General features: G+C 40.6%; 1 protein-coding gene across 2 annotated transcripts in view; it reads left to right on the forward strand.

The window, feature by feature from the left end:
* Window positions 1–26895, forward strand: part of GADL1 (glutamate decarboxylase like 1) — a 186774-nt gene that overhangs the window by 108728 nt on the left and 51151 nt on the right. The window contains exons 13-14 of one of the 2 annotated variants that reach the window (XM_066350801.1): window positions 4685–4736; window positions 16209–16298. In XM_066350801.1, coding sequence (XP_066206898.1) covers window positions 4685–4736; window positions 16209–16298 — 142 coding nt within the window. The remainder of the gene's footprint in view (window positions 1–4684; window positions 4737–16208; window positions 16299–26895) is intronic. The other variant, XM_066350802.1, reaches the window with a different exon arrangement.

Below are 26895 nucleotides of genomic sequence, written 5' to 3' on the forward strand. Positions count from 1 at the left end.
GTTGTTGATGGCAGTATTGAACTATCCAACCAGCTCAATATAAAATGTCCTTATACATTGAGCCAACTATATTTCTAATTGTAGACAACACCCATCTAACTGATATGGCCATCATTGTTTAAATTTATTGGCAATGAAACCCTTTTATGTGGGAAAACTATTGACATGATGTGTCATGGAGCATGGTTTGGGAACTCTGGAGTAAGCCTTCTATTCTCATCATAATGGCAACTCTTCACCAAAATCACCTCTATTCTCAACAGAGTGGAGTGTGATACTGGGCTTTATAGGCTCTCAGAGTGACTGCAGTGGGGACATTGACCCTGATGCTTAGCAAAAAGCAAAGTTTTAGCCCTGGCCAGTTGGCTCAGTGGTAGAGCATTGGCCTGGTGTGTGGATGTCCCAGGTTCAATTCCCGGCCAGGGCACACAGGAGAAGCACCCATCTGCTTCTCCACCCTTCCCCCTCTCCTTTCTCTCTATTTCTATCTTCCCCTCCTACAGCGAAGGCTCCATTGGAGCAAAGTTGGCCTGGGTGCTGAGGATGGCTCCATGGCCTCCACCTCAGGTGCTAGAATGGCTCCAGTTGCAACAGAGCAATGCCCCAGATGGGCAGAGCATCGCCCTCTAGTGAGCATGCTGGGTGGATCCTGGTTGGGCGCATGTGGGAGTCTGTCTCTCTGCCTCCCCACTTCTCACTTCAGAAAAATACAAAAAAAAGAAAGAAAAGCAGAGTTTTAACTGCAATGATTCAGCTCTGTTTTAGGATGCCCTTCTCCCAGGAGCAGCTTTAGCGAGTTTGACAGAAATAGTTTAAATTTAGACTATAAGTAATGTGTGTAAGTTTCATAGTCATAATCGGATAGGGAAGGGTTTTACCAATCTAGTTTCCCATCTTCATTACTTGCGTTAGGAAACTGAGTCAGGCTCGGGGAGGCTGAGAAATTTGCTTGTTTATGAAGTTGGTTAGCGACACAACTAGAATCTCCTGCAGTCATTCTGAGGATTTCTGGAGATGCACAGCTCTTTTACAGCCTTAGTGCATCCAGGATTAGGACAGACTTCCTCGGGATGAGGTCATGATGGCATCGACTTTTGAGTTAGCGATTGTCTATACATTTTTGTCCACAAAGATGAGAAAAAGTATGGTTCACCGGCTTTTCTTGTCTAAAGCTTGCATATGCCTGTTTTGTTTTATGCTTTACATTTTATCTCTTATCAAGTACCTTTCCAAAATCCACACGAGCAACCATATCTATGAAACTTTGTGAAGAAATACAGAGTTAATCATTTCTACCTCCCCTGTTGCATCCCATTTTTTAGGTTAATATTAACAATGTATTGTGTATCCTTCAGACAGACAGGAAGGGAGAGAGATGAGAAGCATCAATTCTTCATTGTGGCTCCTTAGTCTCCTTAGTTGTTCATTGATTGCTTTCTCATATGTGCCTTGACCAGAGAAGGGGGGGCTACAGCAGAGCGAGTGACCCCTTGCTCAAGCCAGCAACCTTGGGCCAAGCCAGAGACCACGGGGGTCATGTCTATACCTCATGCTTAAGCCAGTGACCTCACACTCAAACTGGTGAGCCCCTGCTCAATGCAGATGAGCCTGCACTCAAGCCGGCAACCTCGGGGCTTTGAACCTGAGTCCTCCATGTCACAATTCAATGCTCTATCCGCTGCAACACCACCTGGTCAAGGCATAATCCATTTTTAATAGTTGTATCATCTTACATCAATTTGCTGTGATACATTTTGTTTTACCATTTGCCCTTTTCTGAATATTAAACTTATTTCTAGTTATTTTGTATGGTCTATATACACACATAGACTTAGATACAACAATGTGTGTGTGTATATATATATATATATATATATATATATGTGTGTGTGTGTGTGTATATATATATATGCATTTTTAGTAGTGATGATTTTATCCCTGTTAGATCAGCATATCAAAAGTGGTTTGCTGCATCAGAAGATATGACTATTATTTTTTTTATTTTTTTTATTTATTCATTTTAGAGAGGAGAGAGAGAGGGAGAGAGAGAGAGAAAGAGAGAGAGAGAGAAGGGGGGAGGAGCTGGAAGCATCAACTCCCATATGTGCCTTGACCAGGCAAGCCCAGGGTTTCAAACCAGCGACCTCAGCATTCCAGGTCAAGGCTTTATCCACTGCGCCACCACAGGTCAGGCAGAAGATATGACTATTATTAACTTTAACAGGTTTGTAGCAGCCTCTGTCACATTTTCATTAGCACTAGGCATTATCACTGTTAAAATTTGTTTTCAGTATCACATGGGCTACATGGTTCAGTACTGTTTTACTTTGCACTTCTTTGATCACCAGTGATCTAGAGCATCTTTTCTGATACTTATTAACCATTGGATTTGCTTTTAGCAAAAGTTAGGCAGTGTGCTAAAGTTCAAAACTTTATAGTTACATAACATCTCCTTAAAAAATATTCAGGGAAAGGAGTGTGTAAAGCATCAAATACTTTGAGTGTGCACACATGTGTGTATATCTGATCACAACATTATTACTCAAAATAAGGGATCTGTATTATCTCGTTAATAATGATAGAATTTTATAAGATTTTGTAGAATTCAAAGATGACATAACTTATTTGCTAAATACTGATATTTAATCTTATGTGAAAAACTATTTAAACAAGTTTGGGGAAAAAGAACTGAGTCCTGGTAACTGATGTATTCCATATTCACATTCTAGAAAAGCCATTAACAACTAAACATAATGATAATAGCCACCACCATTTGACAGTTTGAGTACATCACAATTTTTTAATGTATGATTTAAAAATTTTTTACAACAACCTTTTGAGACTATAAAAACAAATTTTGTTATTTCAGTTCTACAGGTAAGGAAATTGAGGGCCAGAAAGAACATTTTTTGTTGTTGTTGTCCTTAAATATTAATTAAATGTATGCAATGTAGGTACAGGATCATAGTTCACATAGCTGTACCATAATTCCATATGACTGGACCATAGTTTTCAAAGCCAGTCTTCATTTCTGGGTGCAATTTCCCTTCCTTCCTTCCTTCCTTCCTTCCTTCCTTCCTTCCTTCCTTCCTTCCTTCCTTCCTTCTTTCCTTCCTTCCTGTTTTCTTCTTCTTTTATTTTTGCCATATAAAATCATAATAAATACCCTAGCAAGTACATTTTTTCAGCACTTTTGATCCTTTCCTTACATTTGATCCCCAAATTTGAAATATTGAGTCAAGTGTGACAAACTTTTCAAGGCTCCTAACCACATCACTAGTTTTCAAGGCCAACCATTTTAGGAAGCTTCTCTTTTTATATAGACAATAATCAATCCTGGGGAGAGGTGTCAATGTTAATTTACTTTATATTCTCAATGTCATTTTAGTCTCTTCTAGATCATATTCCATATCTCATGTATCTGTGCCCTTTTCTTATGACATGATAATTCACTTTCCCCTGACATACAAAATGACTTCATTGACATTTTATTTATTTATTTTTAATTTTTTATTTATTCAGCGACAGAGGAAGGGAGAGAATGAGATCAGAACATTGAGCTGCTCCTGTATGTGTCCTGACCGGGGATTGAACCAGCAACCTTTGCGCTTTGGGATGATGCTCTACCCAGCTGAGCTATCCAGCAGGGTGACTTCATAGAGATTTTACTAATGACTTCAACCTACTTATTTGAACATGACACCAATAATCATTTTTTCTTCCCTCTGTCCTGGCCTTGGAAAAGATAACGCTGAACTCTCTTGATCTTGAATGAAATCACAAGCAGGACTCCACACCAAAAACTCTTTTTTCTCCCCAAGCCAGCTAGGTAATTTAGGTACCTATGCTAAATGCCCAGCTAGAATGTGAATGTGAAGCCCACATGTTCAATGATCTATACCCAATCCACTTTGTGTGGATTTCCCAGTGAGGTTAAAGCCTGATGCCAATAAGATAGACATCACCTCATCAAAAAAAAAATGTATCTTTTTACTCAGGCCCCATGGGATTGCAGTAGGTTCAGGATTATCTGTCAAAATCCATACCTATGTCTAGGCCCTGGCCGGTTGGCTCAGTGGTAGAGTGTCGGCCTGGCGTGCGGGGGACCCGGGTTCGATTCCCGGCCAGGGCACATAGGAGAAGCGACCATTTGCTTCTCCACCCTCCACCCCCTCCTTCCTCTCTGTCTCTCTCTTCCCCTCCCGCAGCCAAGGCTCCATTGGAGCAAAGATGGCCCGGGTGCTGGGGATGGCTCCTTGGCCTCTGCCCCAGGCGCTAGAGTGTGGCTCTGGTCGCGGCAAAACGACGCCCCCAGAGGGGCAGAGCATCGCCCCCTGGTGGGCAGAGCGCCCCCCCTGGTGGGCGTGCCGGGTGGATCCTGGTCGGGCCCCGGACGCCCCCGGAGGGGCAGAGCATCGCCCCCTGGTGGGCAGAGCGCCCCCCCCTGGTGGGCGTGCCGGGTGGATCCTGGTCGGGCGCATGCGGGAGTCTGACTGTCTCTCCCTGTTTCCAGCTTCAGAAAAATACAAAAAAAATAAAATCCATACCTATGTCTAAACTTGTACCCTCACTTATATCTAAGCCTTGTCTCTGCTGTCGAAATAACAATTTTGTCATATGTCAGTCATGTTCATGAAATTTTTAGATTTCAGATTATAAATATAATTGTGACTTTTTTTTTCAGGTACCTAGTAGAAGAAATCAAGAAAAGAGAAGGATTCAAGTTGCTGATGGAAGTAAGTACAGAATTGTGCTTGTGATTTTGTCAGTCAACGGTGAGGAAGGTGGTAATTTTCTAATCTGTTATGTTTCATTGGTTTTTGTGTTGCCAACTGAGAAACAAGTCATTAGCTTAATTCATAGAGTCCATTATGTTAATTTACTCTGTTAGTGAGTATTTTTCCTTTGTTGGATCCAGAGAACACACTTGCCTTTACATATCGAAAATTAAAGTGCTCGATAATAATTACCAAGGATAATTCTGAATAAATTATGTCCTCTATCTTGATATATAAATTGCATAATGATTGTACTGCAAACATTCAGCTGTGTTATAATGGTGCCTGCATGTGAAAAATCAATTAAGTGAATGTACAATAATGCATATAGATTTCTCTTTTTATAAAATAATGAAAGCATATTAGCTTTGGAGCAATGAAAAAAAGTAAGTCATTTTGTTGTTGGCTTATTTACTAGACATAAGAAATAGGTGGTTACAAAGATAGAGAATATTGTTTTTCTTTCCTCCAATATATGGTTAGAAAATATAAGAAATATTATTTAATTCTGATATTTAAGAAATATAAAGTTTGAAGTTCTCTTAGATCTTCTTACAGCATATACTCAATAGCAATTTTTAACCTAATGTAAAAAATCACCTAGAGATTGCAGACTAGGAAGCTATCTTGTATATAAGCAGTCAAGCTACTTTTTGGCATTCATTTATTTAGCAAACTTTATTGAACAATTAGTGTGTGCCGGGCACAGTCCTAGGTACTAGAGATACAAGGCAGGGATGTTCCCCGCTCTTCTGGTGCTTACATCCAAATAAAAAGTGACAGGCAATAAACAAGCAAATTAATACATAAGAAATATCAGCTCATGCGAAGTCTTAGGTAAACAAATGAATTCATTAGAGATAATCCAGTATACAAATGAATAATTTGACAGTTACAGATGTGATAAGTACTATAATGAAAATAAGTAAGGGAAATTCTAAAACAAGTTGTGAGTGTGTGTGTGTGGGGGGGGGGTGGCTTGTTTGGTTTGGACAACCCAGGTCCTGCGCGCTGAAGATATCTTTGAGCTGAGACGTGAGTGATGGTAAACAGAGCACCATGCAGTTGTCTGAAGGAAAGGCATTCTGGGTAAAATCAATAAACAATGGCAGAGGCTTAGAGCTTAAACAATTTTCTATGTGTTTGAGGGGCCAAAAGAAGGTGTATTAAGCAAGGGGGTGGGGCAGGTGGCAGTGTTTGATGAAGTTGGACAGGTGGGCAGAGACCAGATCATTTGGAGTCAGGTGGGTCATGGGAAGACCTTTAGCTTTTATTCCAAGTGTCACTATTGGAGAAGTTTGGGGACACAAGAGTCTGACTTCCATTTAAAGAATCATGCTGGATGTCTTGGGAAGAGAGGAATTGGGGGTGGGATGAAGGGAGGACAAAAAGAATAAATGAGACAAATTGGGAGACTGTTGCAATGGACAGATTTTCAGACAAGTTTTGGAAACCCCCGCTCCTGAGAATTCTAATTGTGGCTTCCACCACTATATACAAAGGATTTTAAAGTTCCTGGCAAATAAAGATATAAAGGAATTTGCAAAGATAGCAAAAGAATCCACATTTAAATGACTTTCTGGTAACACTTCAAAGAAATAAGAAGACAAATTTCGAATGTGGGCCATTCTATAGGATGGCTGACCTGATTTCTTTAACAGGTCAGTGGCATAAAGAAAAATTAAGAAAGTGGTGATAACCACTTTAGGGTCAAAGAGACATAAGAAGCATAACAACCAACTGCGACATATGAAGCTGTTAGAATCAGAGTGTGAACAAACCAATTGTAAGAAATAAATTTTGAAACACGGAATTTCTGATATGAGCTGGTTATTGAATAGTACCAGGGAATTATCAATAGTTTTTCTTAAGCATGTTAATGGCATTATGATGATGTAAGAAAATGTCTGTACTTTTCAGAGATGCATACTTGAGCATGTAGGGGTAAAACAACTCTACAACTGCTTGACTTTGAGTCAACTTTCTTCTTTTCTTTATTTTTTCTTCTTTTACAAGTGAGAGGAGGGAAGATAGACAGAGTCCCACATGTGCCGTGACCGGGATCCACCTGGCAACCCTGGTCTGGGGCCGACGCTCTGCCCATCTGGGGCTAGCCTCGCAACAAAGCTATTTTTAACAACTGACAGAGGCTCCACGGGTCATCCTCCGGGCCTGGGGCCAATGCACTCAAACCAACTGAGCCAAGGCTGTGGGAGGAGAAGAGAGAGAGAGAGAAAGAGAGAAGGGAAAGGGATGGAGAAGCAGATGGTCCCTTCTCCTGTGTGCCCTGACTGGGAATCAAACCCAGTACATCCACACACCAGGCCAACACTCTACCACTGAGCCAACCGACCAAGGCTCAGATTCTCTTGAGTTTGAGTTGCCATCTTAATTTTCTTGAGTTTGAGTTGCTGTCTTTATTTTCTTGAGGTTGAATTGCCCTCTTCATTTATGTGGCTTAAGGAACTACAGTGCTTATGAAAAGTGCTGTATACCTCAGAATTACACAGCCTTTTGATAGAGCTAATAAAAAAAGTGGTGAGAAATAAAAAGATGAATGGACTTAAATCTTATTTACATATTCTTCCTAAAGGCTTAAATATTGAGGGAGGAACCTCTTACCATCATCTGTAAGGAACTGCAAAAATTCACATCGCTGTAATGAAAGTTGAGATGGGTTTTGATTAGTAGGTAGTCTTCCGCCCTGTGTATGTTATGTGTGGGAGGCAGGTGGCCCAAAGCAGTGAAGGTGGCTTTCTCAGTGGTGCTCCCAAATTAATATTACTTATAAGGATTTTTATATATGATCTGCATTTGCCTCTTTTCTCTGTATTCCCTTTGGAGAAATAAAGTAAATTTAGAACTTGAATTTCGCCTCTAAATGTCAAGTTGATTAGCCTCTTTTTGTTAACAAATGCTTTCATTAAATTGATTAACTATAATCCTAATGCATACTTAAGAGAAGAGATACAAAGATTCATTTGGAACTCAGGTCTGAGCAACTATAACACTTCTAATTTAGGGGAAAAGAGTCTCTAATTATATATATAGTGGTCCCTGCTTATCCTTGGGGAATATACTCCAAAACTCCCACTTAATGCCTGAAATCATGGATAGAACTGAACCCTATATCTACTATCCTTTTTCTATATATACATAGATATGATAAAGTTTAATTTATAAATTAGAAACAGTAAGAGATTACCAATAATGATAATACTAATATAATAGAATAATTATAGCAATGTACTATAATAAAAGTTATGTGCATGTGGCCTCTCTCAGCAAACCAGCACAAATTTCTTTTTCTTTCACAATTTCATAGATGGAAGATGCGTTCTCAGCATAGATCTTGGCAACCTCAGCATACAATGTGTTTTCTTTCCTTAAGTGGAAAACTTTCACCTTTTCACTTAAAGGGAATACTTTACAGCTTCTCTTTAGCATATCTTAATTGCATCACTACTCTTACATTTTGGGGTCACTTTTAAGTAAAATGAGGGTTACTTGAACACAAGCACTGAGATAGCATGCCAATAGAGCTGATAACTGAGATGGTTACTAAGTGACCAAGGAGCCGATGGTGTGTACAGTGTGCAAACACTGAACAAAGGGATGATTCACGTCCTGGGCAGGACTGAGCCAGGTGGCATGAGATTTCATCATGCTACTCAGAATGGCTGCAATCCAATCTTATTGCTTATTTCTGAAATTTCTCATTTAGTATTTTTGGACCATAGTTGACTGCAAGTATCTGAAACCACTGAAAGCGAAAGTGTGGGTAAGGGAGGACTCCTGCATATATTTTCACTGTGCAGCAGATAGCGGCGAGAGTGTCAAGTAGAACATCGAAAACAGTAAATGAACACAACAAAACAATGTCCGGTACTTGAATATCTTTTCCAGAAAAGAGCAAAAATAACGCAAATCTTAAAGATGATTGAAAGTTATTTCAAAAGAATTCTGCATTATTCATAGGCCCCGGAGGATCGTATTTCTATTTTCCTGTGTTGGATCTAAGATCTGTAATAGATGTTCTCCTAGAGGTACAGTCATTCTTACACTATCAGTCGCATATTTTATTTTGATCTCTTGGGAGAGTCCTAATTATTCAACTTTTTGCTTTTCTATTCCTGAGTTCTGCATTAGGCAGGTTATTTGGGTTCCATAGACTTTCTGAGTTACAATGGCTCTTCAAGGACATCTAGTTAGCTTTCTGCTTAAGCAGGAAACCTCTCTTGACTGTACCCTTTTAATAAGAGGTCAACCTTTGTCTGAACACTTCCTGTATCAGAGAATTCACAGTTCATTCCTCTTCCAGGAAGCTTTAATTATTAATATTCTAATACTTATTGAATCCTACTACTAATACATATCCAGCACATTGCAATTTATAGTTATCTTTTTATATAGTTTTATTCCATCACAACAACCTTGTAATTGCTAAATCCAATACACAATCTTTAATTTTGTCATCTTGGACTTCTGCAGTATTTCATGCCATTATCCACTTCAACTTCTTGAAGTTCGCTCCTGCCTTGGTGTATTTGACCTTCTCTTTCACTTTTTCTCTTTTTCATGTGAAGTTTTCTTTTCAGTCTGTATGTAAAGGTCTCTTCATCTGGGTACCCTAATGTTCTTCAATCCTTTATCTTTAGCTTTTCATTGTGTTCACATACTTTCCCTGAAATGTTTTATCCATATCTAGAACTTTCTTATCAATAGCCTCAGGAATGACATTATTCTTGACTTGTCCCCTAAACCTTAGTCCTGTGTATATAGATGTGTCCTGGAATTTTCAATAAGTACCTCAAATTCAGCATTTCCATATCTGAAGTATAGCCATTTTTCTTACCAAAATTCTGCATTCTTCATTTGGGCATTAGAAACTTGAACATCCAAACAAAAATCTTGATATTGTCTTCACTATCTCCCTTCCCCTTTACTTGGATATATCTTGAGTATCTTCACTCCTGAAGCCACTGTTCCCCATTACTCAGTAAGTGATCCCTGTCACCTAACTCATCTTCTACTTCCAGTCGTAGACGCCTCAGGCCATCTCCACACTGCAACCACACTGTGGCCTTTCTAAAAATCAAATCTGGTCCCTAGATTGAAACTCTCCAGTGACTCTACATTGCCTCTAGGGTCAAGCCCAAACTCTCAAGCTTGGCATTTGAGGAAGCCCTTCATGAAATGAAAAGAACCCCATCTTTCCTTCAAACTTGACCTCTCTTCTGCACACCCTGTCCTCTGTTTATTCCAAGTATTTGTGTCCTCCTAAATACACTGACTTCTATAAGTGTACTATTCCTTTTGACAGGAATATTTCTTGGATTACGGGATATTTCTTTTTGTGTAATGCTCATTCCTCTACAATTTAAGTGCCCGTATGTAGTGCCACCTCATCTCTGTGTTTCTAGAGATAACACATATTTAAGTATAAGTTATGTTTCTCATCCCAACACCCATGCCAAATCTGGAACACAGAAAAAGTTGCTTATTAAATTCAACATTTTGGTTGCCCTTCTTTGAACATGCTCTGATTTTTTAAATGTTCCGTTTCAAATACAGTATGTAGAAATTACAAAGTAATATGTCTCATACATTTTAGTGAGGCTGTTTATTCATTGGAAAAGGAGATCTCTTTCTACCAATATAGCCCCAAATAAGAGTCACAACACTATAAAGTCCCTGCTGTATGCTAGATACTATGCTATATACTGGTAATAAATGACCTCTTCATGCATCAAAACAACTCTGTGGAGCAAACAATATCATTCCCATTTTATAGATTAGCAAGTTGAAGCGGAGAGAGTTTGATACTTATTCAAGCAAAGACCAGGTGAATTTGGAATTTGAATTGACCTGGTCTTTGCTTGAATTTGGAATTTGAAACCCGCGTCCATGTGACTCCAAAACTCAGGCTTTTCATGCTAGTCAGTGCTGCCTTTGAGATTTTTCAGTACTCTAATCAGATATATAAAATTTATGAGTTTGAAGTCATTAAAATCCACTCTTTCTCCTTTCTTCATTCTCTAGTAAATGATAAATTGTTTCAATCTATGTGCTAGATTATGCATTTATACGTATAAAAATGCACAGTGCTAGTTTGTTTTTCATTACTATAATTGTGATCTAATGACATTATAAGCAAAGGAGATGAATTTATTTTAACATGACTCAGTTTTAGAGAATGCAAGCTACTACATGTTAGGGACCACTGACTTTTTCCCCAAGAGTGTCTCATAACATTTGTTCAAAGATCCTTGCTAGAATTGACATCAAAATACCTGTTCTATTTCTTGAAATATGTCTCTTTTTTTGAAAATCAGGATATCTGTCTTTCTTTAGTGACACTTCTCTTCTTCTCTGAATTTTTAAAGATTATCACAATGCTTTTATTACTACAGGTTTTTTTTGTACCCTCCACTGTCATCTGTTTGATCTAGACACTTGGGTTCCTTTTTATGCCTCCTCAATTTTATGGTGTTAGACAACATAGACTAATGTGTTCCTAAGACACCCAGGATACCAGGGTTCCATATGTGTAGGGAATTATGTGGCATGTGAATGATTCTACTCTGAAAATACTCCTAAGTATTTATCCTGAATCCTCTTAAAGAAAGTCACAATATATAATACAAGCTACAGAGATAAAGAGACAGAAATAACTGAAATACGCTATTTGTTAATCTTCAAAGGGATGTATTTTTCAACTCAACAGTTTTGGGGGTGGCCACAGTAAAGACGTGTCCTCAAACGGAGCTTCAGATTTCCTCCTGTGAAATTAGGTGTCAAAAGGGCTCACCAAGTTTCCAACTGTCATAGCAGTGAAGCTGTACCATTCTAAAAGATTGTTTGGGCAAAAGGAGCCACAGTTATGGCGCTTCTAAAAATGGTGTTGGGGGAAGCTGGCAGGGGACCACTTGCTGCTGGTCACCAGAGCTGCTGAAGGAATCACAGATTGTGCAGGAGACCCTTGAAGCGAGCACCTCTTTCTGCTCAGTGTCCTTCCAGCACCCTCTGCTGATAAAGTCTAAGACTGGACCAGATGGCAGGGAAGAATATTTATGGAGTTCACCTTTATTATCACAGGATACAAAGAAGGGGTGAATTTGGAGCTAGAGGTAATACATTGAGCATTGAAATATATGCCATCTGGAAAAAAATCTTTGTTGCTATAAAGACATGAATTCTTAGAATCTAGTGACAAATGATAACCATATTTTTCTTCTACTTTCTAATAAACTGCAGTTACTTTAGTTGAAAAGACTTATTCACATTAAATGACTAAAGAATTTTGAAGGCATTTCAAAATTTTATTTGAGAGAAACCAAATCAATTATAAATCAAAAATCCAAGTATAAACTGTGTGGATTTGTAAAGACTATTGTAGTCTCGTGATCAATATTTGTGGAAACTGAGTTGGATTATATAGTACTCCATTTTCAACTGCTCTGTATTTTGAAGACTTGTAGATTTTGGGGGTCAAATCCAGTAAGCCTGTCACAAATTTCATAGGTGAAAGGATGAACAGATCAAAAACATATCTTCTTGAGCCATAAAGTTTCTGGGTATTCACTTGTGAATTAAAATCAGAACTCTATAGATAGTACCAGTCTTGATTTTAATATATGAGATGACAGCTGTTTCTTCTTTCTGAAATCCTGTGGTACTTTATACTGACACTGCAGCATAACTCTGATGCTTATTGAGAACTATTATAACATTGGTTATTACCTACAAACTGTGTTTGTGGTGGAAAAAGTGGAAGTCATTTCAAATACTGTCAGTGCTAAAAATCAAACGAGGAAGGTGCCGAGTTGGTGGGCATGACTTATAATCTTTTTTTTCTTTTTGAGTTTCTAAATATGTTTTTGTTTTATGAATGAAGAGTTATATTATGCTTAAAAAAATCCAACTGGCATTTTTCCAATACAAACAAAAGAAGTAAAGAGACACAGAAGAAAAAAGACTACCAGGAGGCTCAAAGATAACTTACAATTTCTTCTTAAGACACTATTAAAAATCATGGGCGATATGCATGTCCATACATACAAAAACACTAGAATAATAAAAAGAGCAAGATTCAGACAGTTTCTTATTTGCTGAGTTTCTATTGTGCCTTTACCTTCTATATTATTTTTGTTGTAAATGCTCCAAGGAAAAGTCAGATGCAAAAATTTCAAGAAATTATAAATTGCACCTCCAATCAGTTATTCACAGGCAGAACTTTGAGTCCCAGCACTGAGAACTGGAACAGGAACTCACAGTTCTGGGCTCAGATGTTCAAGACCTACAGCACCTGCTCCTGTTATGCCCGCCCCCTCAACCTCAATTTTCTCTCCTCAATCCCAGAACAATAGCCAGAGAAACATGCGGATGAGTTCTTAAGCTCTTCTCCTTGCCTTCTTTGTTTACAGCTCTGGAGTTGCCCAGACAGCACAGGTGGTGGTAATAGCAGTGAGGAAATCATGTTTATCGGGACAATTCTTTTTGTTGCTGAGATTCAGACTTTGGGGAAGGCATCTACTGTTTGGTGTTCCTAGTGCTACCATGGGCCCTGTGGGGCTGGGCAACAATCATTGAGGCAATAAAATGCCACACACAGCACAGGGATGAGAAAACCCTATTGGGGTTTCCACGCGATGGCTCCTTCTTTCTTTTTCGGCCTTGCTCCAATTCCTGATGAGTATTCCAGGATCCTAATCCTTTTCTGTCACTATGGAGATGCATCCCAAGCAGAAAGGCTTGTATGGGGCTGGAAAGAAGGATGCTTTTCTTCTAAAATCGGGTCCTGACAATGGCACGGCATGTCCTAACTACGGGGTGAATCTGGTAGTCCTAGAAAATGGTTCGGGTGGAGCTGCAGGTGGGGTGGGGGCGGGGTCTCAGGGAATCAGGGCGGGGCCAACAGTGACAGCCAGGTTGATGGAGACTCAGATATGACACTCACCTCAGGGCTATGTTAGGGAAGACTCAGAGAAGAAACATGGCCTCTACCAGCACTTGTATCTGAGAGAAAGCTCTTCTTCCCGCTCTCGCCTGACGCCAGACAATTCAGTTCTGCCCCGTATGTCCCTGGTGTCTTTCCAGCTGCTGCCCCAGTGCTAAGCTCAGAGCAAGTGAATCCAAGTAAGTCCGTGTGTGGGCCCTTTAAGAGGAGCTGTCTGGAACTCCAGCACCCCTCTATCTCACTCAGCCACGGTGCCTGCTGGTTTTCACAGCCAGAAGTTATGAAGACTTCTTTTCCTGGCACGGAAACTGTGGGTGGGGTTGAGGGGCCTGGTGTGGAGCTGGGACCCCTGATCCTCAAAGGGAACCTCTGCGGCCAAGATAACGCTTGGATTTGGATTTGCCACATGTATGTGTGAGACCAGCCAGTACTGCCTCTGCACCTCTCCTACCAGTCTCTGTGTGGCTTCTTCTTTATATCATTGCTTGTAGGACTTCCATTCAGCTGGATTTCAGGCAGTTCTCAGAAATGATTGTTCTGAGTTTAATGGTAATTTTGAGGTGGTTGTGGGAGGATTCAAGCACTGCTTTTACCTACATTGCCATCTTGACTGCAACCTTAGTCTTTACTGAGTGCAGTTCTGTATATAGTTTGTAATCCCCCAACATAATGCCCCAAGTCACCTGGTCATTGAGTAGAAGTCTTATATATACGTTTAGCATGTCTTACAGTTTTTGTCCAGTGAGGATGAAGGGTGTGGTTGACAAGATCTCTTCGTCTATATGACAATGGCTGGACTAAAGCCTGCTCTGGAATGTTATCCCGTGTTTAACCTGATGGTGTCTGAAAGAAAAACAGTTAATGGAAAAGAGGACTGGACTGTGACCTCTTTAGATCAGTTTCTCTAACACAGACCACAAACTACCCATTGAAGAAGCATCTGAGATGCTTTTTTTTTTTTTTTTTGTATTTTTCCAAAGCTGGAAACAGGGAGAGACAGACAGACTCCCGCATGCACCCGACCGGGATCCACCCGGCACGCCCACCAGGGGTCGACGCTCTGCCCACCAGGGGGCGATGCTCTGCCCCTCCGGGGCGTCGCTCTGTTGTGACCAGAGCCACTCCAGCACCTGGGGCAGAGGCCAAGGAGCCATCCCCAGCGCCCGGGCCATCTTTGCTCCAATGGAGCCTCGCTGCGGGAGGGGAAGAGAGAGACAGAGAGGAAGGAGAGGGGGAGGGGTGGAGAAGCAGATGGACGCTTCTCCTGTGTGCCCTGGCCGGGAATCGAACCCGGGACCCCTTGCATGCCAGGCCGACGCTCTACCACTGAGCCAACTGGCCAGGGCCCTGAGATGCTTCTGAAAATGTCAGTTCTTCATCCTTTTCTGTGATGGGCTTTAGTCAGACTCTGGGCCTCCTACGCACAGGGACTAAGAATCTCCATTTTGAGCAAGTTCCCCCAAGCTGATTCACGTTCCCACAGATAGTTGAGATTGATAATGATATTTGAGAGCTGGAAGTCAAGGTGATACTTCCCCGCTTTCCTCAAAGCAGCATTGGTTAGGGTCACAGCAGAGCTGGTTAAGCAAAACTCAGTCAGGTATGTCATCCATTGTCAGCTCACGGGTAATCAGGGATTTTGCATTTGTCAGATGTAGCAGGTAACAGAAGACAACCTGGGCTACCACAAGTAGAGAGGGGATTATTGGGAGGCTATGGTGGTGTTAGAAATAACCTAAGGATTAAGGTTGAAGAGGGAGGAACCAGAGCATCTCTGGGCATACGGGTATCAGGTGCTGATGGGCTGAACTGGGTTGAGTCTACTTCAAACTTTATGTTAATTGTTGATCTTGTGCCCATCCCTGACCTAGAGAGCACCGCCCTCTAGAAGCACCAGCTGAGAAGAAAATTTCCCAGTAGGCTGCTATCTGTAGTGAGGCAGAGTGGGTGTCTCCTTTATCAGATTCTCGGTTTTGTTTTGTTTTTTGTATTTTTCTGAAGCTGGAAACGGGAAGAGACAGTCAGACAGACCCGCATGCGCCCGACCGGGATCCATCCGGCACGCCCACCAGGGGGCGACGCTCTACCCACCAGGGGGTGATACTTTGCCCCTCTGGGGCGTCGCTCTGTTGTGACCAGAGCCACTCTAGCGCCTGGGGCAGAGGCCAAGGAGCCATCCCCAGCGCCCGGCCCATCTTTGCTCCAATGGAGCCTTGGCTGAGGGAGGGGAAGAGAGAGACAGAGAGGAAGGAGGGGGGGGGTGGAGAAGCAGATGGGCGCATCTCCTGTGTGCCCTGGCTGGGAATCGAACCCGGGATTTCTGCACGCCAGGCCGACGCTCTACCACTGAGCCAACTGGCCAGGGCTAGATTCTCGGTTGTTAATGCTTAAAAAAACTAGCTAAAACTTTAATTTCACTCTAAGATTAATCTAAGTTAACAAAACAATGTTCAAATTTTCTTAATCCCCAGCCTGAATATGCCAATATTTGCTTTTGGTACATTCCACCAAGCCTCAGAGAGATGAAAGAAGGACCCGAGTTCTGGGCAAAGCTGAATGTGGTAAGTAGTAAGTAAATTGTATCTTTCTTTTTGCTGAAATAGAGTCAATGCCATTCTCTCTTGATCCTATAAATGACTCTGCGCTTGCAAGAACTTCTTGAAGAACTAGAGAGGTGGCTCCCAATATATTAAAAAACTAATGACATGCCACACAATTGAAAACATTGTTTACATTGAACAAATCAACATACTTGACACTCCCACAAATTTAAGATAATAGTGCTGTGTGAAAGATACAGTATTTATTAGAAGTTCTAATTTGCAGTATACTTCAGAAAGCTATCTGGTAACAGAACACAAGATTAAAGTTAGATGATGAACTGCTTCTTCTTTCCAGTTTTGCTAGTAGATGACTGTATCTTCTCACTTGGAGAAAATGTTAAAAGTCTAAATCTGGTATCCTTTGTGAGTATGAGACTTTCTGTTCTTTCTACCCTGCATTTAATGCATATGGGGCTTATAGGATAAAAAAGAGATACCAGCAATGGATTTCAACTGATTATTGAACAAAATGTGCTTGAAAGTGTCTTCACACACAGTTTGTAAGGGCTGACAATCCAGAATGAGAAGCCCCAAGTTGTAGGGACTTCTTGTATCTTGTCTGCACCACCCTTAGCATGGCCCTGCCAATGAAATCCTGCTTCTAACCCAAATTTCTAGGGCTATGCACTTTCTTGCATCAACACTCCTTGACCACACTCCCCTGCTGCATGGACATAGTGTTTATTGACGTGAATGCACTGGGAGTTCCCTGAGGATTCTGTGGCCATGATATGCAGATAGAGTGAGAGTTGATGACAGTTGGCGCCATGCAGTTAGGTAATCCTCTATCCTTGTGTCTTCCCTCTCAAACACAGCCAGCTTTATGACCCTGGTCAGTACCAGCTCTGACCTGCAAACGCCTCCCTCCTCTCAATGGGGAAATCGATGGTAGTTTGAACAGCTGTTATAGTCAGTGGCTCTCTCTTGACCTTTAGAAGAAAAGGAAGAACTTCCTAGTCAGCAGGCATTAAACATTTACTGAGGGTTCTGTATGCTGTGTACTAGAAATACAAACATCAGAAAGTCTTGGTCCCTGCACATAGGAAGCTCCTATCCGAGGAGAAAAATGAGTGCAGAGACAATCACAAGGTAACTAGGAGGTGCCTAGATGGCGATGAACTTTGTTTGCTGTAGAAGCCGAAAGAAAGGATATCTGTCCCAATTGTGTGACACTGGAGCTGAGTCTTGAACAATTACTAGATGCAAGCCAGGGGACAATTGGTAAAGAAGTGGATTCCAGGAAGAATGACAATATGATGACCCGGAGTCCTCAGAGAGGAGAATGTGATTCAAAAACCACAGGGGTGCAGAGGGGCAGGTGAGCGAGGTGAGATGAGAGCAGCAGGCAGGCAGAGGGTTGGTTATGGGTTCTCATCTCCCATGACAAGGAGCTTGGAATTTGTGCCCAATTAAGAGGAAAAGGGAAGACCATGGCCTTTAATCATCGAACCAACCTAATCAGCCACCTAATCTAATCATTCACCTAATCCAATCAACCAGCTCAAACCTCATCAAGCTGTAACCTCACCTGCAGCATCTCCTTTTAGCCTCAGGTCATTTTCTACTTATTTATGTCTCATTAAACCTTGTGCATTGTAGCATAATGCACACCCAATGTATAAATATTCTGCCTCTTGCCAAACCTGAGATCAGGTAGCAGAAGTGGGGAGAGATGGATGGCGTTATCCATGCTTATCTAGACAAGCCCTTCCTTACCCATTTTAGGCAATTAACATAGTCCTTGGGATTTGTCTTGCATTGTTGTCACACACTGCAAATAAGAAAGTACTAAAGAATACATTCAAATGGTACATGACCCATTAAAAAAATAAGAACTGAACTATGTGAGAATTTAATGGTGAAGTTTCTAAGGGCATTTTCCACTTTGATGAAATGCAACAGACTTTTATTTTATTTTATTTCATTTATTTTTTTTTGGAATGGGGAGTTGATTGCTAGAGTTGAGAAGAAAGTGGTTGCCATTTTTCTCACATTTTGATTATTAAGAAAAGCAACCAAGAATGAGATACTTGTGGTTTGCTGACAGTACTACTGCACAGACAAGGGTCCCAATATGTTTGGAGATATTTTTGGCTCACTTTTTTAGTATTTAAAGAAATATTTACATTATTTCTTATCAGAAGATGTGAAATTGAGGATGGATATAAAAGCTAAAATCAGATAATTCAGCATGTAACAGTTATGCCTAACTGAAAATAGAATATAGCCTGACCAGGTGGTGGTGCAGTAGATAGAGCACTGGCCTGGGATGCCGAAGACCCAGGTTCAAAACCCCAAAGTCACAAACTTGAGCACAGACTCATCTGGCTTGAGAAGCAGGCTCACCAGCTTGAGCACAGGGTGGCCAGCTTGAGTGTGGGATCATAGACATAACGTTATGGTCGCTGGTTTGAGCCCAAAGATTGCTGGCTTGAAGCTCAAGGTTGCTGGCTTGAGCCCAAGGTCACTGGCTTGAGCAAGGGGTCACTGGCTCAGCTAGACACCCCCCCCCCCCAGTTAAGGCACATATGAGAAGCAATCAATGAACAACTAAAGTGCCACAACTACAAGTTGATACTTCTCATCTCTCTCCCTTCCTGTCTGTCTGTCTCTCTCTGTCCCCCCCCCCCCTCTCTCTCACACACACACACACATAAAAGAATTTAAATCAGGATATTGTTTTCTAGTCCTCAATATTTTTTAGTTTTGATTCTCTTATGGTTAACATCTATGATTTTCTATCTCTTCATTTTGAAATAATTTCTCTGCCGTTTAGAACAATGGTTTTCTTGTCTGGTCTGATATACTATTATTTATATAATAGTTATGGCTGCTTCTGGTTAGTAAGCATGTACACTGCAGACAAATTATCACTGGTTCTCAGATTCTTAGTTTCCTTTTATTCTCTCTCTTTGTATGGGTGAGTGTGCATGAATTTGGCAAGAAGGGAAGCATAAATATATCTATTGTTGATCTATGTGGCTTTATGCTTACTGTAGTATAAGAATGCAATATATGATTTATAACCTGGAGTGCACTTAAAGCGCACTTGAAATTTATTTTGAGGTTTATCTTGGATGGAGACTCACAAACAAATAAATAAACCGAGTAAGGCTTTGCTGCTTCGATTCAGCCTAGCGTCAGGTTGAGCTGTCAGATTTCAGAATCAGTGGTGTGCTAAGTCTCCGCTTTGACAACGGGAGGGGAGAGGGATGATTCGGTGCTGAGTCTGGTGTTTCAGGGTGTGCAAGTGGCGTATATGTGTATTGTATTGTGTGTGTGTGTGTGTTTGCAAATGTGGGTGCGAACACGATCATTCTGCAATCTAATAACACTGCAACAATCACTCTGTGACACTGTATTTAATCACTGGGTCCCAATGACTTCTCTTTTTCAGCTGTCTCCTATAAAACATTCTTCTGTCTGACTCCTTCAGGCCTTGCAGCATTCTAGGTCTTCATTGGTTCCCCGCCCAGGTTGTATTTGCCTCCTGTCTGGGCTCTGCCTCCTGCCATCTCCTCTTCCCATTTATTTTCCTGCTGTCTGCACGTTCACCCCTGCAGCTCTCCTTCCTCCTGTCACTCTCCTGCTGGCTGCCTCCGAATAGAATCTCATTCTCTACGGCAGCTTTCCACCCGAGGGACCCAGTGACCACTGTTCAAAATAAATATTGTTAATGTTTCTTTTACTCTCCCAAAATGAAACCAGTAGAAACTTATGACCTCCCTACATCTAATTTTGTAAAAGGCAATAGAAGGCCTTTTACAGAATGGAATAAGGAGAAATAAGTTAATTGATAATGAAGACATATTTCATTGCATAAATGCATGGGCATGTCCATATTAGAAGACACAAGGAAGTAATAAAATTCTCACGCATACTCTTAGAATCACAGTAAAGGTAAATAACAGAAATGATGTGGTATTAGTGATATAAGTTTTTAAATGGTGCATAACCCTTGGTAAAGCTCTAAAGAAAACATTTTTCCCCTTGATTTACCTGGTAACAAAAAATTTAGTATTTATTAAAAATAGGCAGAGAATATTTTGCATTAGTGTGTAAAATATTAATAGAATTAGGTTCCGGGCTTGGATCATTGTACCCAGGCGTCCCCCCTCATGCATGTCCAGTGGGATATTTAGAAGCTGTGTGATCATGGGACAGTTCTTCATTGTTCAAGACTGTTCTGCTCTGTTGCGGGGCAGTGAGCATCTCTCTCTGGTCCCCACCCCCTAAACACCAGTAGCAACCCCATGCATTGTACAAACAAAAAAATCTGCCCAAATTTCCAAAATACTCCTGAGGGGTATAGTACCATTCCCATGAGACTGACTGGTCCCCAGGATAAAATCTAGTCCCACCAGCATGGCATCCAAAGGCCTCCGTGTATTTTCAATTCAATAAATGGCGGCTTCCATGATTGAGACCCCTGAACCAATGAACTGAGCCAGAGGCGTTTGAGCAGTTTTTCTACTACTCAGGAAACTGGTTAGGAACTAGGTAATGGATAGCTTTCTGCTAATCAAATTGCCAAATGACTGTGGTTTTAATGTTAATGCCTAGTGTTGGTGAGAATGTCATGGGATTCATTATAACTGTTAATGGGCACATAAATCTGGACAATTTTCTGAAGACCAACTTTATAAAACATATCAAGTATCTTAATTTGGCATATATCTTCTTCCAGTGACTTCACTTACAGACAGGTATCCTTTTGAAGTAGTTACAGAATTGTGAGAGCAGAAAAGCTACTCAGAGGTTCAGAGTCATTATTTAAAATAACGAAACATTTAAAAGAATCTAAACATCCAACCATGGGAAATGGTTAAATTTGAGTGCATAACTTTATTCAAATTTCTAGTACATAGATAATTAAAATTTTGTTCTACAACAACATATCCATAATTTACTATTAATTTTAAAATGAGTTATAAAACAGCTAATAGAGTTTGATAACAATTTTGAAAAATCATGTTTGTGTATAGATACTTATATATATATATATATAAAATACTAGTTTTGGTTAGATTAGGGATAGTCAACAGACATCAAAATATTATATATTAAAGATAGAGTTGAAGGTGATTTTTTCTTTCTTTTCTAGTTCTCTATAATTTCTTCATTTCCATCAATTAATGTATATTGCTTTCGCAAAAATAGAAGCTACAACAACAATAAGAAACCAAAGTGTACAGTATTGACCTAGAGAAGCCATAGGTTCCCTTGAGTACTTATCTAGAAAAAGGCCAGTCAGGTTTTGACTACACATTCCTAACAGGTAAATAAACTGGAAAAAGTAATTGAGCATTTACCCCCACGTGTGTTTGTTGTTTCCAAATTATCTCCATACATTACTTTATTACTTTATTTATTTATTTATTATTTTAAGCGAGAGGAGAGGAGATAGTGAGACAGACTCCCACATGCACCTCAACTGGGATCTCCCTGGAAGCCCTGTCTGAGGCCGATGCTTGAACCAATGAAGCCACTGGCTACAGGAGAAGAAGAGGGAGAGAAAGGGGAGAGGGAGGGAGAGAGAAGCAGATGGTTGCTTTTCTTGTGTGCTTTCACCAAAAATCAAACCTAGGAAATTCATACACTAGGCCAACACTCTATCCACCCAGCAAACGGCCAGGGCCATATTACTTTATAAATATAGTATATATATATATTTTTTAAATATACAAAGTTTTTAAAAGATAAAATTAAAAATCTTAAAAAACTATTAAGAGATGTTCTATGCCTGACCAGGCAGTGGCACAGTGGATAGAGCATCAGCCTGGGATGCTGAGGTGTCAGATTTGAAACCCCAAGGTCACCGGCTGGAGTGTGGGCTTATTCTGCTTGAGCACAGGCTCACCAGCTTGAGTGTGCAGTTGACTGCTTGAGCTTGAGCGTAGGATCATAGACATGACCCTATGGATGCTGGCTTGAAGCCCAAGCTCACTGGCTTGAGCCCAACGTTGCTGACTTGAGCAAGGGGTCACTGGCTTAGCTGGAGGCCCCCCCTGCTCCAGTCAAGGCACACATGAGAAAGCAATCAATGAACAACTAAGGTGCCACAACTATGAATTGATACTTCTCACTCCCTTCCTGTCTATCTCTATCCTTACCTCTCTCTCTCTCTCTCTCTCTCTCTCTCTCTCTCTCTAGAAAAAGAAAAAATGAGATGTTCTATTTTTTTCTTATACACAAGGGATAGTTTTGTTAGAAGATCATGATTATATACTGTTTAATCAATTAGTTTGCAAACTATTTTCTCTCATGACTTTTCCCCCAGACATAGTGTATAATTTGTCTTTTCTTCCCATCTCTCTTTTTCTCTCTCCTTATTAAAATTCTCACACTATCTGCATTGATTTTAAATCCAGAGGTATTGCCCTGATGGTCTATTCTGAGATCTTTAGCAAGCTTCCCAGGGCTCCATGAAAGCTTCCAGCATTGTGATAGAGTTCAACTTTGCTCTCTAACATGACTGCCTAGCATAGGTTTTCGTGTTTGTTTCTTCTGAAGCCTTATCCCAGTGATCAGATATTGGGGCACGAAAGTTGGGGATAGACCACAAAGATAAACTGGAATGCACAAGACCCAGAGAATATAATTGAAAACTTCATCCTTTTGTTTTGTCTCATCATTACTCAATGTTATGAAGCAGAAGATTTCCTCTTTGGTTGACATTTCATAAATCATTCTACATTATGCCAACAAAATTTACATTCTTAAAAGTAATTAACAAGTTTTCTTTTTGTACTCATGCATGGTCATTTCAACTTTATTTTTTTTTATTTGCTGACCTGCAGATTGGTGACTAATGTTAGTCATTTATAACAGGCTCCTTTCTCTTCAACAGTAGAAGAGGAATAAATCTTTCAGAACCTATTTGTTGGGCTTGTTGTTTTATTGCTTATTTGGCATAGAACTTGATATGGCATTCCGGATATCTTTAGAGAGAATTTAGTATTCTCCTTGGCAGGTTTCTGATGAACAGCACTTGAAGAAGAGACTGCATACACAGGGGAGGGGGTTGTGCTTTCCTGAGAACCTCACAGGGAAGACACCCAAACAGGCCACTTCCTGGGATTGTAGGTGGGGCTTCAGTGCCCCGTGCTATGTGCCATTTACTTCTGTTGTGTGTGTGCATGTGTGTGTGTGTGTTCACAGATGTGCGTAAGAACTCATACACATTTTGAGAGCCTCTGTATATTTTTGAGGATTCTGATTCTGATTTTCTTTCCATCCCCATCTGTGCCACTGACACATCCAATCACGCATTTGGGGATTGCAAACTAAATCACCCATTTCTTTTTTTCTTTTTTTTTTTTTTTTGTATTTTTCTGAAGCTGGAAACGGGGAGAGACAGTCAGACAGACTCCTGCATGCGCCCGACCGGGATCCACCCGGCACGCCCACCAGGGGCGAAGCTCTGCCCACCAGGGGGGCGATGCTCTGCCCCTCCGGGGCGTTGCTCTGCCGGGACCAGAGCCACTCTAGCGCCTGGGGCAGAGGCCAAGGAGCCATCCCCAGCGCCCGGGCCATCTTTGCTCCAATGGAGCCTTGGCTGCGGGAGGGGAAGAGAGAGACAGAGAGGAAGAAGGGGGGGGGGTGGAGAAGCAAATGGGCGCTTCTCCTATGTGCCCTGGCTGGGAATCGAACCCGGGTCCCCCGCACGCCAGGCCGACACTCTACCGCTGAAATCACCCATTTCTTTAAAGTCGCAAGAGTATTTTATGTTTTGTTTCATTTCCAAAGATGAGTTTCTTTTTTTTAACCCTGAGATACAAGTTTGATAATATAGTCTTCAAAAAAATCCTGTTTCCTAGCGGAGATCCCTCATTTTTTAAAGGTGCACTTACTTTAAAATTTACATTTAAGGAAAATCTTACATAGTAAAGCCTTTCAAAGAAAATCTCTCTGAATGTGACTTGAGAGGCCCTCATTCTGATAGTAGCTGGGGTATAGATTTTGAAAACACTTACTAATGAATTCTCTATGTCTTGTAGACACTGTATTCTCTTTCCTCACACTATTAATACCTGAGATAAAGTGGTATTAAATATATTGTCTCAGGTAGAGATGTTATCATCTACAATTTTTCAGCTATTCTAATAAGCTGTAATCGGTTTCTTCTTGTGTCATTCTGCAATGAAGGGTCAAGGAGCCACTTGGGTACATCGCACGTAAGTATGGCCGTCTTCAGAAGTCAGCAGGGGAAATGGGGTATCCCTTTGCTTAAGGACACGGGATACTCTGAATGCTTTGTGGTTTTTACATTCATCTCTCTCTTCCCTAGTTGTACAGTCACAGTCTTTCTAAAAGGCTGTACTACATGGGATTTATAACATTACAAGCAGCAAAAGATTCCAACAACATTCTTATTGGATATGCGCACATAACAGCCAAGTTCATGAGTTCTGCTTGGTGTTAATACGTTTCAACACAGAGAAGAAAAATGTTAAATTGTTGTCATTATTAATTCATTTATTTATTTATATTGCTTTCTGGTTTTTAATTATTATTTTCAGGGGCTTAGACAGGAATTTTCATAGGTAAAAACTTAAATTCCCCAGGAAAGCCAGACCGGTATAGATGTCCTTATTAAAAATTATTTTGTTCTTTCCTTTAAATGTCTGCACTGACTAAGAGAGTCTCAGATCCTCTATGGGACCCTCTGGGGCTTTGGGAGCCATAACGATGACTGAGATTGGCTTTTAACTTGGCCTCGTAGGAACAGTGTCTTGAGGTTGGATTTAATTTTATTTCAAAGAAATAAGGATATAAGGCACTTATACGTTCTTGCCCACCTGAGTTTATGGAGCAAAATTTATACCTCTAACACAGCCATTAAGGAAATTTCTCTGGACTAGATGCTGTATTTATTGTTGCAAAACAAAAATGAACCCTGTGCTGAAGGAAAAGACTCTTTTTTTTTTTTTTTTTGACTTTTGCAAATCTTCTTAGTTCCTTTGCCAGTACCAAACCTGCCCCCTGGTGGCACTTCTGCTCATTTTTCCTTTCCTAGCTGGGAAGGGACTAAATGCTGACTGAATAAAGGCTGTTACAAATTGTTGGATAACTACAACATTCTGGTGTGCGGGTTACCCGATTTTGTGCCAAACCAAGATACACCTGCCTGAGTAAGAAATTGTCAAAGGATCAAATTGATCCTTGTCTTCACTTCAAATGTTTTCTGTCTCTTTGTCTTTACTCCAGAGGAAGACATGTTCCTCATTTCCACAACAGTCTCTTCTCTGTTTGCCTTTGAGTGTCCCGTGTGGGACTTCATACCGCCTTCCGTCTCACCTTCCCTTCCCTGCCATCATCTTCACTTTTCTCCTTCCTTTCCTCTCTCTCCCATTCTCTGATTTTTTTATATATTTTTTTACCTCTAAGATATTGCTCCCCTCCATTGATAGATACACCCAGGCTCCGACAACCTTAAAGGAAATATTTCATGATTTTCTCTTAAATGTTACTTCCGTTCACACTACCTCTGTTTCTTTCTTCATCCCTTTGGACTAAATTTCTGGTGAGAAAAGCTCAAAATATCTTCCCCTGTTTAATTGTCTGTGTCATTGTTTATAAAGCCACTCCTTTGATTCTGGATGCTTCTCTTGTTTCCAGGAGGGTATTGCACCATTATAAACAGTAATAGATGGACATCTTTGGGCTCATATTCACTTTTGCTTTTATTATTTCCAGAAGATAAAGTGCTCAGGATAGAATTACTGATTATGAAAATCAGTGTGGTTTTGAGCCCAACTCTGGCTATGTATTGTGGAACTACTGATTTTTAGAAGGTTGTATCCACTCGTAGTGCCACCAGGGAGGATAACTATAGACAAGTTTCCATCTATCCAACCATGTCAACCTTGGGTGTTGCCATTTGGGGGGGGGGGGGGTGTTATTTATTTTTTTATTTTTTATTATTTATTTATTTATTATTTTTTACAGAGACAGAGAGAGAGAGTCAGAAAGAGGGACAAACAGGGACAAACAAACAGAAACAGAGAGAGATGAGAACCATCAATCATCAGTTTTTTGTTGCGACACCTTAGTTGTTCATTGATTGCTTTCTCACATGTGCCTTGAATGTCGGCCTTCAGCAGACCGAGTAACCCCTTGCTCAAGCCAGCGACCTTGGGTCCAAGCTGGTGAGCTTTGCTCAAACCAGATGAGCCCGCGCTCAAGCTGGCGACCTCGGGGTCTCCAACCTGGGTCCTTGGCATCCCAGTCTGACGCTCTATCCACTCTACCACCACCTGGTCAGGCAGGAAATGTTATTTAGAAAGGTGAAAAATCTTAAGTTTGCTTTACTTTTATTATATTAATTATTGGTGTGCTGAACAATTTTCTCTTTTTTTTTTCTTTACTGATTGTACTTCTTTGTGTGTTCATTGCTTTTTCCATATCCTACATATTCATATTTTGAGGTCTGATGTTTTCCTTATCAATTCAAATGAGGAGATATATATATATATATATAGTTTGAGTTTTAAAGCCCTCTTTGTCAGATGGAATGCAAATATTGCCCTAAGTATAATGTCCTTTTTATCTT

This window comes from Saccopteryx leptura, chromosome 10 (genome assembly GCF_036850995.1).
Source record: "Saccopteryx leptura isolate mSacLep1 chromosome 10, mSacLep1_pri_phased_curated, whole genome shotgun sequence".
Classification (NCBI taxonomy): domain Eukaryota; kingdom Metazoa; phylum Chordata; class Mammalia; order Chiroptera; family Emballonuridae; genus Saccopteryx; species Saccopteryx leptura.